At 45.1% G+C, this 13,576-nt stretch overlaps 1 protein-coding gene across 1 annotated transcript in view; it reads right to left on the reverse strand.

Moving 5' to 3' along the window:
• Positions 1–13,576, reverse strand: part of COL25A1 (collagen type XXV alpha 1 chain) — a 317,071-nt gene that overhangs the window by 54,567 nt on the left and 248,928 nt on the right. Inside the window, exons 19-21 of the mRNA XM_081925055.1 lie at positions 4,849–4,911; positions 2,720–2,788; positions 1,340–1,384 (exon numbers count right to left, since the gene is read on the reverse strand). Coding sequence (XP_081781181.1) covers positions 1,340–1,384; positions 2,720–2,788; positions 4,849–4,911 — 177 coding nt within the window. The remainder of the gene's footprint in view (positions 1–1,339; positions 1,385–2,719; positions 2,789–4,848; positions 4,912–13,576) is intronic.

A 13,576-nucleotide genomic window follows, 5' to 3' on the forward strand; every position in this document is an offset into this window, starting at 1 on the left:
CAGATGTTGTTGGACTACAACTCCCATCACCCCTGAGCTCTGGCCTTGCTGGCTGGGGTTATGGGAGTTGTAGTCCAACAACATCTGGGGACCCACAGGTTGAGAAAGGCTGCTCTAGAAAGACATTAGTACACAGCTCTGAGCTATTTGTGACAGTACAGCTGGGCTTGTGACTGAACCAAGATGTTTTCAGTATTAATGTGGTTTTAAATAAGAAACTACAACAATAACACTTTACCAGCCTTTGCACAGTAAAATTTCTATGAGGCGACCTTAGCAGCTTGACTTCTTGCAGAGGGTCATGTTGGGAACAGTTCCTCATTCTGCAACATTTGGCTAAATCCCCCCCATCATTGGTGATCTCTTGAATATAGGGAAACAGTGTGCAGATGTGTCTGAGCAAGCTTGGCAACATCTATCTAGCTAAGGATGCTGTGCTGAGGAAGATACAGTAGGGTTCAGTCTGATCTAGATGGAGCTGCACTCACTGTATAGGTTCTGGTTCACAGTTTAGTGGTGCTCCTGGATATAGCTTTGTCATTACAGCCCCAAACAGCATCTAGAGTGCCCTTCATCCATTTAGGCTACTATACCAGTTGTGGCCTCTCCTGCACAGTCTGGCCTTTGCTAAATATGCTTTGCTAAAACTTTGGATTTACTTCTTTAATGTTACCCACAGGTAACATTAAAGGTTGTATTCTGCATTCTGGATCAAAGCAAATTACATAAAAGAACAAAATGAAAGAAAACACTACCGAGTAACAAAAACAGAAAAAGAAAAAACTTATACAGTGGATGCTCAGGTTGCAAACGTGATCCGTGTGGGATGCATGTTTGCAACCCACAGCATTCACAAACCGCAGTGGCGTGCCTGTGCATGCACGGGGTACAATTTGGTGCTTCTGCGCATGTGCGACCACTGAAACCCAGAAGTAACCCGTTCCAGTACTTCCTGGTTTCAGCAGTCCATAACCTGAAAAAACGCAACTTGAAGCGTCTGCAACCCGAGGTATGACTGTAATCAAAAGCAGCATAGTTAATACTCTTCAATTATAAGTTAAAAACTATCAAGAGCCACACAGAATAAGAATGTTTTCACTCCCTGCCTAAACACCATTAGGGACGAGAGTAGTCTTTGAGGGTAAATTCCACAATCAGGTTGCTGGCACAGAAAAAGGCCTTCTGCTATTTTGCCGTCACTTCGTTTTAATGTAATCTTCCCTGCAAACTGTTTGCTTGAAGGGCAGTCTATACACATATAAAATGAACTAAACAACAGACCACAAAACCTCACCACATCACATTGAATCAGTAAAACCAAAATTTGCTTACTACTGACCTTCGACCCCTTTGGGCCTCTAGCTCCAGATTCGCCTGACCTTCCCTGGATGATAGAATACATACAAGATGGACAGGAGAAATGAGGACAGAAAAAGGAAAGTGAGAAGAAAAGGAATTAGTATCAGCTACCTGTAAAGTTAGTGCAGGGATGGGGAAGCTGTAGCCCTCCAGATGTTGTTGGACTAGCAAGCATGGTCAATGGGCAGAGATCATTGGTGCTCCGGCTTAGCAACATCAGGGGGCTACAGGTTCCCCATTACTGGTGTGGTAGAAACACTTCATTTTACAATAATGACTACCATGCTTCAAAATTACAGATATTAATGCAGGTATATGAATGATGAATGATTTAGTATTAATGAATCCAGGCTACATGATAATTCTTACTACAGCAGCTTGCTGAATTCTCTCAACATGTCATTCCCCCCAATATCAACTTGTCAGATATAGTAACCATTGCAAATCAAGAAATCAATTTGGATGGGACCATTTACTCAGAATAAGTGAGGAAATAAAACTGTATGCCTTCATTATAGAGGGTTGTCTCCAACCTACGTTGGTTATTAATAGACCTACGTTGGTTATGTCTGGTCTTTGACAGTAAAGGTCCACCTCTTTTGCTGAATTTATACTGCTCTGCCCAAACAAAATGGTTTTTTTTTCATAATTGCAATGGTTTTATTCATTTTTATAACTGTATATTCTATTGTTGTAACTCAGTTTAGGACTTTATGGTGAAGGGCGGGCAAGATATTTTACCAATAATTTGCCCATTAATTTCAGTGGAGTAGAATGGATCTACTCTGAGTATGACTAATATTGAATACTACCCATAGGCCTGTAATTAATTCTTACCTTAATTTTTTGGGTAGCTCTCAAACCTTTAGAATAAATTACATTGATGCAAGCAATAAGCATACAGAATTCCTAAATCCTATTGTAGCAGTAAATTAACGAGATAATGGAATGTACGTAGAAATACTCCTTCCTGTCTCAAAATTAGAAACCTGTCAATATCTTATTTTATTTTATTAGCTGCACTTGAAACATTGCAATGGTAAGCACCTTAGGCTGTTAATTCTGCATAGACATACCTGAGAGTCCTAAATTTCAATATTACAATTATGAAGAAGAAATTTTGTGCATAGCTACAGGTTTGGCTTTTAACATTTGATCCCTCAGTTTACATAAATAATTTCTGGCTGGGCTGTGCCCCAAAGTGACCAGCATAAATTCAAATGACTTTTGTAGTGCACCATAAATCACACTGAAATTTATTTTTATCACTAGCAGAGCTTTTATTTTTTTAAGAACACACACACCAAAACACAAAGCTCCAAAATGCACACTTTAATTGTCAAAGTTAAACCGAACTGACCTTTGGCCCTGGAGCTCCAGGCTCACCTCGTTCACCTTTCCCAGGGGGTCCTGCTTCTCCCCTTTCACCCTGTCAAAAATTACCAGAGAGAGCAAGATGAGAGGAAAATATTATAGAATGCAGGCAACAGCAGGCATGGTAACTAGCCATTTTAGAAACATTAAAGAGCATCATATCCTGAACATATTTCAAATGGAGAGCTGATAAGCACAATACAGCGACAAACTTTCCTTTTGGAAAATAAATTATGTTCCAGAAGTGGATGCTTACTGCTACTTCATCTGAATTGTCAATGTTAAACTACCGTGAAAGTTTCAAATGCTGTGGATTAAATATGAATATGAAGCACAGGGGGAGGGAGAAGCGAGAGAGATAAAGCTACCCATTTTTAAAGTGCTTTCATTTTATTAGTTCCAGTGTTTTAAACAATCACCAGAGTCTTAGATGCTTTCAGTTCTTCATTCTGTTTTCAAGGTGAGTAACTGGGCAGCTAAGCAGAGGCCGATATTGCCCCACCCACTGAAAATTTAGTGTAATAGTTCAACTGAGAAGCTAATGCATCTAATGTGGATAGAGATTTGATTTTCCAAAGAGCATTTGTGGCCTCTAAAGCAGGGGAAGGGAACCTGTGGCCTCGCAGACATTGTTTGTAACTCTCATCAGCACCAGACAGCATGGCCAACTGCAAGAGATTATGTGAGTTGGACCAGAGTTGGACCAGAAGGCCATGGGCTCCCCATTCCTTCATTAAGTGAATCTGAAAGTTTAGAAGTCTCTAACGCTCTGATTAAGGAGAAAACTGAAAGGCAGTTCAGGTTGTACAATTAAGAACATGCTCAGAGCAAACAGAGTGGTCCATATTATTTGTTATTATACAGCACCAAGATACAGTAGTGAATGATGGTTTACAGAGTACAAATGTGAATGATGGTTTACGAGAGCCAGTGTGGTGTAGTGGTTAAGAACGGTAGTCTTGCAATCTGGGGAACCGGGTTTGCGTCCCCCCTCCTCCACATGCAGCTGCTGGGCGACCTTGGGCTAGTCACACTTCTCTGAAGTCTCTCAGCCCCACTCACCTCACAGAGTGTTTGTTGTGGGGGAGGAAGGGAAAGGAGAATGTTAGCTGCTTTGAGACTCCTTCGGGTAGTGATAAAGTGGGATATCAAATCCAAACTCTTGTCCTGAAGAGCTTGATGTTAAAATAAAATAAACAGCTCTACTCAAAGTGCATTATCAAGGGACCATACCTAACACTGGGCCATAGAGGCAGAATGGGTTGTACTGCTTATCCTGCTGCCCCACAGTCTCCCTGCCCAAGCTGGCAGATATGGTCTTGCTAAAAACCCAGACAGAAGTCCAAAGGGATTTCAGTCAGATGTCCTGATAGCTTTGACTGGGCCACCTGGGCTATTCCTGTGCAGAAACGTCTATTACTAGTGAACCAGTTGTAGCTAGTAAAAGGTACTCCTTGCAGCTGAGGTCACTTATGCCTCCAGTGGCAAGCTGGACAGGGGTTTGCTGGAACAGATATTGCACAGCAGACTAAAGGATTGTGGGGTAGAAGGAAAAAAGTAAATTCAGGGCGGATCCACAACATCTATTTAAATCACAGCCAACACACATTTAAAGCAGGTGATTTCCCCCAAAGCTTCATTAGAACTGTAGTTTGATAAAGGTACTAGAAGAGAAACTAGCATGCTTTGGGGAAAGTCATGTGTGTTGAAGGCACTTTAAATGTTTGGTGCAGATCTGCCCTCAATCATTAGTCCTTATTTACCAAGTTCCTAGAACAAGCAGCTGGAATAGAAAATGCTCAAGGGGAGGTGGAGCCAAAAGCTTCTGGTCTCTCAGCTGAGCTCTGCTTGCTTTCTCATCCTCCTTCTGCAATGGCTGCTTCTAGTGACACTTGAGGGAGAGAGAAAACAGAAGAAGCTGGCTTCTCAACAGAGCCACCAGTGGACCTGATTCTATTCTCTCTTTTAGTTCCAGCAAAATGTACATATCACTTCAGTTTGGCTTTAACGGTTGGTTGGGTGAATGTGCTTTGGTCTAGGATAAGGATTAGGTTTTGAACTAATATGATATGAAGTAAGCTACATATATTAAGGGGAGGGAGATGTGAAACATACCTTTGTTCCTGGCAATCCTGGCAATCCAGGTTCTCCCTGCGGTCCTATGAAACCCGGTTCACCCTTTGAAAAATGAGCACATTAGATCTCTGTTAATTTAACTGTGAATAATTACAGTAAAAATAAGTTTACCTCTAATGGTAATTTCCTAGTCGCCCATGGTTTTCTAACTGCAAATCCAACTGCTATAGACAGATACAATTAATCAAGTTTGATTTCCACCAGCACAGAGCTCTTCAAGAAAAGCTTCATTGAGTTTAAGAAAAGCAAATGAACTGGAAGCTCTTACATCTTGTTTTTCATGGAATTAATGCATGTTAGGCTTCCTGGATTACATTACGGTTTATGTAAAAAAATAATAAAAAATATACCAAGACAAGGCTAATAACATGACGGATTCAGTGGGAAAAGGGAACTAATTAGCTGTAGTTACATTTCATTTACAACTTACAAAATATTAAACATTTGCAATTTTGGTTACAAAACAAATTTTCATTCCAGGATTAAAAAAAAAGAACAATTGTGTGTGACATTATTATATAAATGTTATATCAGAATCCAGGACAAATACAACCCCCTTCTCTTTAAACAGTTTTGGCAATAGATTTACAAACTAACTTAAGAGGAAGAAACTGAATGAAAAGAGCAACATGCAAATAAAAATGAGGTTCTTTTCATTTGTTCTAGAAAACTAATGTGATAAACTTTCTAGTGCTTCTATCCTGCCCTTCTATAGAAATAATCAAGGCAATTTACAAACAATAGCAGAACTGCAGTAAGGATTTTGTCTGCTGTAGGTGAGATTCATGCTAAATGCTTAAAAAGCATTACTTGTGCAGTCAGCCACCAGTGCAGAAAGTAAAATGGAGTCGAACAATGAGGCCCTATACATTTATATTCAAAAGTAAGTCCTATTATGTTGAATGGGACTTACTCCCAGGAAAGACAGTACAGTATAGGATTGCAGCCCAACACACCCATCTTATGCATGTTTGTGTGGAAGTAAGTTCCACTATCTTCATTCCACAATTGGACTTATTCTCAAGTACCAGTAAGTATGCACGGGTTTGCTGCTTTAGTCGCTTAATTTAAATTAGTCCCTTAATTCAAGCACAATGTTTTTATTTGTACTAACTAGTATGAAATGTGAGATATTTGCCTACAAAATAATGAAAAATGACAAACAAATTTTGCACTGTAACTGTTGGCATTACTATGAAAAGGGACAGATGTCAATAACTCAGGCTTAATTATACAGTGAAGTGTCAACTGGCCCTCTAGGCTGACTGACAAATAAGTTATGTTGGTGTGAAAAACATTACCACTTTATGAAGGCAAAGACATTTCCTGAACAGCTGGAAACAAAAACTGTATTTGGATAAATTAGCATAGTGTGTAAGCATTGCAGAGAACATTAAATGGATCAATAAATTGCAAGTGAGAGCCAAGAACAAAAGGAGGGAGAGGTAAAGAATAGCAAATCATTTGTTTTATTACTGCTGTCATGAGCTAGGTTGCAAAAAACAGAGCATGTTTAAACTCTGTTAAAAGACACCAATGAAAATAGTTACCAGCTTTTTATTTGGGAGCAAATGATGAAAATAAAATAAAAAGTGATTTCATGATCAAACTTACTTTAATAAGCACACTTTAAGGCTCTTAAATCATCTTCAAAAATATTAATAGAATGCTTTGATTCTGCAGAGTTCCTAGAAAACTTTCTCACACTACTGCAACATGCTCAAAATCACATCAGTATGCTTCATGTTAATTCATCCTCAATAAACCTCAATCCCTAGTTCTGTAACCACGATCGCTGCCATGAGTTTTACATGTACTAACATTTTGGCATGTGAAAGCCTATTAAATATATTTGTATAAACAAGAGGCTGATTACTTCCTTCTCCTCTTGTGTTACAGGAAATCTCCATCACTGCCAGGCCAAGAGTACTGCTAAAATGTCCCAGTCAGCTTTTATGTACCCTTTTTCAAGTCGCCATAACACACAGAGAGGCCCCAACTCCTTGTCACATAGAATAGAAAAATACCGTATTTTTTGCTCTATAAGACTCACTTTTTCCCTCCTAAAAAGTAAGGGGAAATGTGTGTGTGCCTTATGGAGCGAATGCAGGCTGCGCAACCATCCCAGAAGCCAGAACAGCAAGAGGGATTGCTGCTTTCACTGCACAGCGATCCCTCTTGCTGTTCTGGCTTCTGAGATTCAGAATATTTTTTTTCTTGTTTTCCTCCTCCAAAAACTAGGTGCGTCTTGTGGTCTGGTGCATCTTATAGAGCGAAAAATACGGTACTTCTGGCTAAACATCTTGATAGAATTAATTCCTATAAGCAGTCTTTTTGGAATGGTTTACCTGTGCAGATATGCGGTAATTCCTAAAGAACCCCAGGAAAGCACCATTGTATAAGCCTTTTGCCAGCAGAATTCTGGCATTTATTAGTACTTGCATTAGCAACCATGCATGTGAATGTGCTTGTAGGCAAACTGTGCAGTGCCAGGACCAACTCTTTGGCTTTAAGCATGATCAAATATTTGGAATGAAGCCCACATTGGCGAATGTTCCTGGATGTTAAGACACATCATCTCCTATTACTAATTTTATTTTTTGATTTAAAAAACAAATGTTTTTAATTGATTGTCAAAAAGAGCATAAAGATATAACCACGCCCCACCTCCAACAAATGTCTTCCCTCCCTTCTATTACCAATTTTCTGACATAGCTAGAATTGCCACTTTTGAAATGATCCCAGAAACAAGCTGGTAGCCAGTTCTTGGCTAAATCTGAAGGAGCTGTAGATGGAGGGGAACGTAAATGCAACCGCAACAGCTGACAATGCCAGGTTGGCATATTGCCCTGCCATTGCCAACCCCATCTTGGGAAAGGGCTGTAGTTTAGTGATAGAGCACAGATTTTGCATGAAGAAAGCCTTAAATTTAATCCCTGGCATCTGCAGGTAAATCTGAAAATGATCCCTGTATAAAACCCTGGAGAGTGACTGCTGGTCAGCAAATAATAGCAAGTTAGGTGGAACAATTAATATACCCAATATAAGACAGCTTACTATGTTCCTTGGCTCAACAGAACCATGGTGAGGAAGACTATGGAGCAAGCAGTATGCATGCACCTTGCAGCCCTTCACATGTGGAATTATGTGCTAGAAGTGAGCTCAGTAACGCTCCCTTAAAATGAAGTTCCAGCATCCATGCTTGAAAGAAGAAAATTCTGCTGCTGTGACCTCTTCCAACCCCAACCCAAAACCTGCCAATCAAGCCCAAAACAAACTAATCTAAGTCAATTTTTTCCTTATTAGTCAGCAATTCTGCATATACCACTGTTTTTTTGATATGTCATCAACATCAAGATTGACATCATACTCTCTTTTCTACATTTACCTACAATATTGGCTGAAACAGAGAATGATTTGAATGTTTGCACAGGACTAATATGAGTTCACGTCATTTCAAACAAACTGACAATCCAAATAAGACACAATTTCAAAAGACAAGATGGAATTACATATAGAGCAAAGTAAAGTGGTACCTCGGGTTAAGTACTTAATTCGTTCCAGAGGTCTGTTCTTAACCTGAAACTATTCTTAACCTGAAGCACCACTTTAGCTAATAAGGCCTCCTGCTGCTGCCGGGCCGCCGGAGCACGATTTCTGTTCTCATCCTGAAGCAAAGTTCTTAACCCGAGGTAATATTTCTGAGTTAGCGGAGTCTGTAACCTGAAGCATATATAACCTGAAGCGGATGTAACCCGAGGTACCACTGTATTGCCATCACATATTGCTTCCTTGATATCTGCCAGTTTGCCAAAACTATCACCAGCCTTTTCAACCAAAACATGACTAAAGAACTTCAACATAATAATCCATGTGGCTTCTTGAATAAAGTTACTCTGGCTCCCCTTATGACCCTCCTTTCAGGTTTATTCAAGAAAGAAATACAAAAACTTCAAAAGTTCTTTTACATAACTGTACCAAGAATACTCTACAAACATTGCTTCTTTTCAGCTTTGTGTTGTCATCAACTACTCCACTGAGATAGCAAGAAGCAAATGGAATTCTACCCAGATTAGTGATGTTAATGGCGTGTGAAACAAAGTAAACAGGCAGTTCCATTTCAGTAAGGCGTACAGATGCCTCTGCAATGATGAGGCAAATGAAAACAAGAGACCCATTCTGTTTTGATCTGGGTCCTTATGGAATCAGAAACCATAGGGGACTTCTTCTTAAATAGCCAAGAATACAGGAAACTGCATTTTGGTATTTTCTTAAAGTGGAGATGCATGCATTGTTGGGGGGGACACCCACTTCCCCCCCAAGCTCTTAGATGCACCAAGTTGAGGTTCCATGGAGCCAGTCTTCAGGGGGCTAACAGCTTCACCACATTCTCTCTGACACCTGTGATAGTCATATAAAAATGACTATCACAGGGGCTCCCTAGGCTGCGGATAGCAGCCTGCTTCCCGGGCGCGCTGGAAGCAGAGCGCCCCGCGCTTCGGGCAGACATTGAAGAGCCCCACAAGCTCGGGGGACAGCGGGGAGGCGCAGCGCCGTCATCCCGCTGTTCCCCGACCTGGTTTGGATTCCCCAACCTGGTTTTGGGGGGGAAATAAAGGAAAAAATTTTTTTCCTTTATTTCCCCCCCAAAAAAACTAGGTGCGTCCTATGGGCCGGTGCGTCCTATGGGCCAAAAAATATGGTAGTTTTGGGTCCCAACTCTTTCCTAAACAAAGTCAATGCCTGCTTGGGGAAGAAAGCACTTAAGACTCTTGCATGTTCAAGATGGCATGTGTCAGAGCCACCCGTTGGTCCCAGCTCACAAGAGACCCAAGTCCAATCCAGTTTATTTACAAAAGTCTTTATTGAAGATCATTGCTCCTTTTACTTTCCATCTCCGTGGCTCCACGTCTGTAACATTAGATCGCTGAAGTCCCCTCTGAATCCGTACCGCCCCTACACCAGTTTAAGAGGCTTGTGCTGGACCACCTCTTCCTCTCCTTCCTTTTCCGCAGGGTCTTTCTGCCCCCCTGGGTTCCCCCCCGCCGGGACTCGCCCGAGGCTGAATCCTCTGACGCCTCTGCCCCCCTCCTTCGCGCTTTGGGGCCGGGCTCCTCCCCAGGGCTCTCCTCACTTCCGCGCGCCTCCACATTTGAACTTGGCGCGCGTACGTTGCTTCTGACCTTTCTCTCGACCGCTACACTGCTCCCGGTGCTACTCTCCGCCCCTTCTGGCAGAGCGTCCTGCTCCGATCTCCTCCCCCTGTCTCCTTCTTGCTCTGCTCCCTCTGACACACTGGTAACTCCACCCCCTTCACTCTGTTCCGGCTGAGAAGCCGGCTCCGGTGTCCAACTCCCACTGGGGGTTCTAGCTTCGCTCCCCTGCTCCTGACTGCTTCCCCCTTGGCCTCCCCTTGGTCTGACCGGGGGGCCCCCTTTTGGGAGTCCTCTGACTCACTGGACAGACTCATGGACGACCTTTGGTCATCGTCATCCTCCTCCTCATCTCTCTGGGATTCTTCCCCCTCGCTCTCTGTCTCCTCCCCCATCTGCTCTTCTCTCCCTGAAACCCTGACATCCATCCCCCCCTCGAAGCCCCCCCTTCCCCCCTCCCGCTCGTCGGGTGCAGGTTGTGGAAGCTGCGGCTCTTCGGGGGTAGATTCGGGATACAGGTTGTCTACTTCAATGTTCTCTGCTGGCAGTTCTGTGTATGTGTGTTCGAACTCGGGTTCTTCACCCAACGCGGTCTCAGTCTCTTCTTCCATTGCTACTTCGTCTGGTGCTGCCTTCCAAGGCCACTTCACCCACCTCTTACGCCAGTCCTCCTCTGGTTGCTCCTCCCACCAATCTGAAGGTAGTGTGTCCACTCCCGAACACGATCCCCTGGGCGGGCTCGATTCGGGCGTTCCCTCCTCGGCGGAAGAAAAACCCCTGAACGTGGTATCTGACAATGTGGGCGTGAAAAGCCAGTCATCAAAGTACTCAGCTGGCATGGGTCTATGTGGGAAAAGTGCATGGAACTCATCTTTCAAAAGGGGTTCGTCTAACGCGTAGCCCGGCACCCAACTATTGGCACTGGCTGGGGCCCCCTCTCTGGCGAGAAAGTATTCAACTCCCTCTGCCCCCCATCTCGAGTCCAGTATCTCTGTGACCTCGTTGAGCGGTTCGGCCCTAGGCGACCCCCCCCCTCTTGGGTGACTCTTTGCGTGGGTCTGGTACTGTTTCTGACTCCTGAAACCTGTGTGGGGCCTTGTAGGGAGTGAGCACCGACCTATGAAAGACCGGGTGCACTCTGGAGCCTTCTGGGAGGGCCAGGCGAAATGCTACAGGATTGATCCTAGCCTCAACTTGGTATGGCCCTAGCTGCCTGTGTCCTAGCTTCTTTTTGGCTAACGATTTGGCTGGCATCGCTTGGGCTGCTAACCATACCCAGTCCCCCACCTGGATGTCTTCTCCCGCCCTTCTGTGTTTGTCCGCCTGCACCTTATAGGCTTGTTTGGCCAGCTCCAAATGTCTCCGCAGCTCCTCGTGCACCTCTTGCAACTCTGCTGCGAACTGGTCGGCCTCTTGTGGCACCCCCTCTCCTAGTGCTATAAGCCTCGGAAAGGTTCTGGGATGACGGCCATTGTTCGCGAAGAACGGCGTCACCCCGGTCGATGCGTGCTTTGTGTTGTTGTAGGCAAACTCAGCCATCGGCAGGTAGTCCACCCACGCTGCGGGTCGCTGATTGGCGTAACATCTCAGGTACTGCTGCATGATCGCGTTGACCCTCTCTGCTTGGCCGTTGGTCTGTGGATGTCTCGCCGACGCTAGGTCGATCTTGACGTGCAGGATACCTAGAAGCTTCTGCCAGAAGTTGGAAACAAATTGGCGCCCCCTGTCGGACAGGACGGACTGCGGTAGCCCATGCACTCTGAAGACGTGGTCGATGAAGAGTTTGGCAGTCTGTTCTGCCGTCGCCACCTTGGCACAAGGAATGAAGTGCGCCATCTTGGTGAACAAGTCCACAACCACCAGTACCGCCGTCTTGCCCCTGGAGCTGGGCAGATCAGTAACAAAATCCAGGGCTACCCTCTCCCACGGCTGCTGCGGCGTCTCCAGCGGTTCCAGCAATCCCGCTGGCTTCTGGTGTACTGGTTTGGACCTCTGACAGGTGTCACACCTGGCGACGTAATCCGCCACCTCACCCCGCATCTGGGGCCACCAAAAGTCCCTGGCCACTAATTCTATTGTCTTCTCATTGCCGAAGTGGCCCGCACTGGGGGCGTCGTGCAACTGCTGCAGAACCTTTGCGCGAAGCTCGTCGCTTGGCACGTAGAGGGCACCCTTGCGAGTCAAGAGCCCGTCTCGCAACTGGAACTCATCGTCTCTCTGCGACCCCCTGCGCAGCTCCTCCATCTTGGATTGTGCAAATTGATCCACTTGCAAAGCGCGTCGCACCGCGTCCAGGTCGACTGCGATGGCAGCGCACGCCCACGCCTGCGGTGCGAAAATGTGCTTCGCTGCTACTGGTGCCATCTCCTCAAGATATTGTGGTTTCCTGGAGAGCGCATCGGCTATAACATTGGAATCCCCCGGGATGTATTCTATTCTGAAGTCGAAATCCGCGAAGAATTCTGCCCAGCGCATGTGTCTTTGGCTCTGCAGCTTCGCTGTTCGCCAATACTCTAAGTTCTTGTGATCCGTGCGCACCTGCACTGTGTGCTTGGCTCCTATGAGGAAGTGTCGCCACGCTTTGAAAGCTGCGTGAATGGCCAACAGCTCCCTGTCCCATATGGTGTAGTTCTGCTCCGTCTTGCTGAGCTTCCGGGAGTAGAAGGCGCCAGGCCTCCAATTCCCTTGCGGATCCTCCTGCAGAAGGACGGCTCCAACCGCTCTGTCTGACGCGTCGGTTTCTACCCGCATGGGCCTGCCGGGATTCACGTGCAGTAGCTGCTCTTCGGAGGCGAAGAGGCTTTTAAGCTTCCGAAAAGAGCGCTCTGCCTGTTCCGTCCAAGCGAACTTCTTCTTCTTGGAACTGAGGGTGTCCGTGATTGCTGCCGTCTCCTTTGCAAAACCTTTGATGAATTTGCGATAAAAATTGGCAAATCCGATGAATCTCTGGACTTCCTTCCGATTGCGTGGGCTCTTCCAGTCCAACACCGCTCGGACCTTGACGCTGTCCATGGCCAGCCCCTCGTCGGACAGCTTGTAGCCGAGGAAATCCACCTCCGTTACATCAAACTGGCACTTCTCCAACTTGGCGTAAAGCCTGTGCTCCCGCAACCTCTGCAGGACCTCCTTTACGTCCTTCTCGTGAGCTTCCGGCGATTCCGAGAAGATCAGGATGTCGTCGAGAAAACACACACACTTCTTGTAGAGGAGTCCCGCCAGCACGTGATGCATAAATGCTTGGAAAACGTGGCTGCCATTTTGGAGACCAAACGGCATAACTCTGTATTCATACGTGCCCAGAGGCGTGAACATGGCAGTCTTCCACTCATCGCCCTTCCGGATGCGGATGAGGTTGTACGCTCCACGCAAATCCAACTTGGTGAAGGTCTTACCCTTCCTAACGGTCGCTAGGAGGTCGTCAATCTTGGGCATGGGAAAGGCCTTGGGCTTAGTCAGTCTGTTTATGAATCTATAGTCCACAATGAGTCTTTTTTGGGGCGTGTCTTTCTTCTTCACAAAGAAAACAGGACTGCCCCCCACTGCTTTGGATTCCC

The sequence above is a fragment of the Podarcis melisellensis genome, assembly GCF_964234715.1.
Source record: "Podarcis melisellensis genome assembly, chromosome: 9".
Classification (NCBI taxonomy): domain Eukaryota; kingdom Metazoa; phylum Chordata; class Lepidosauria; order Squamata; family Lacertidae; genus Podarcis; species Podarcis melisellensis.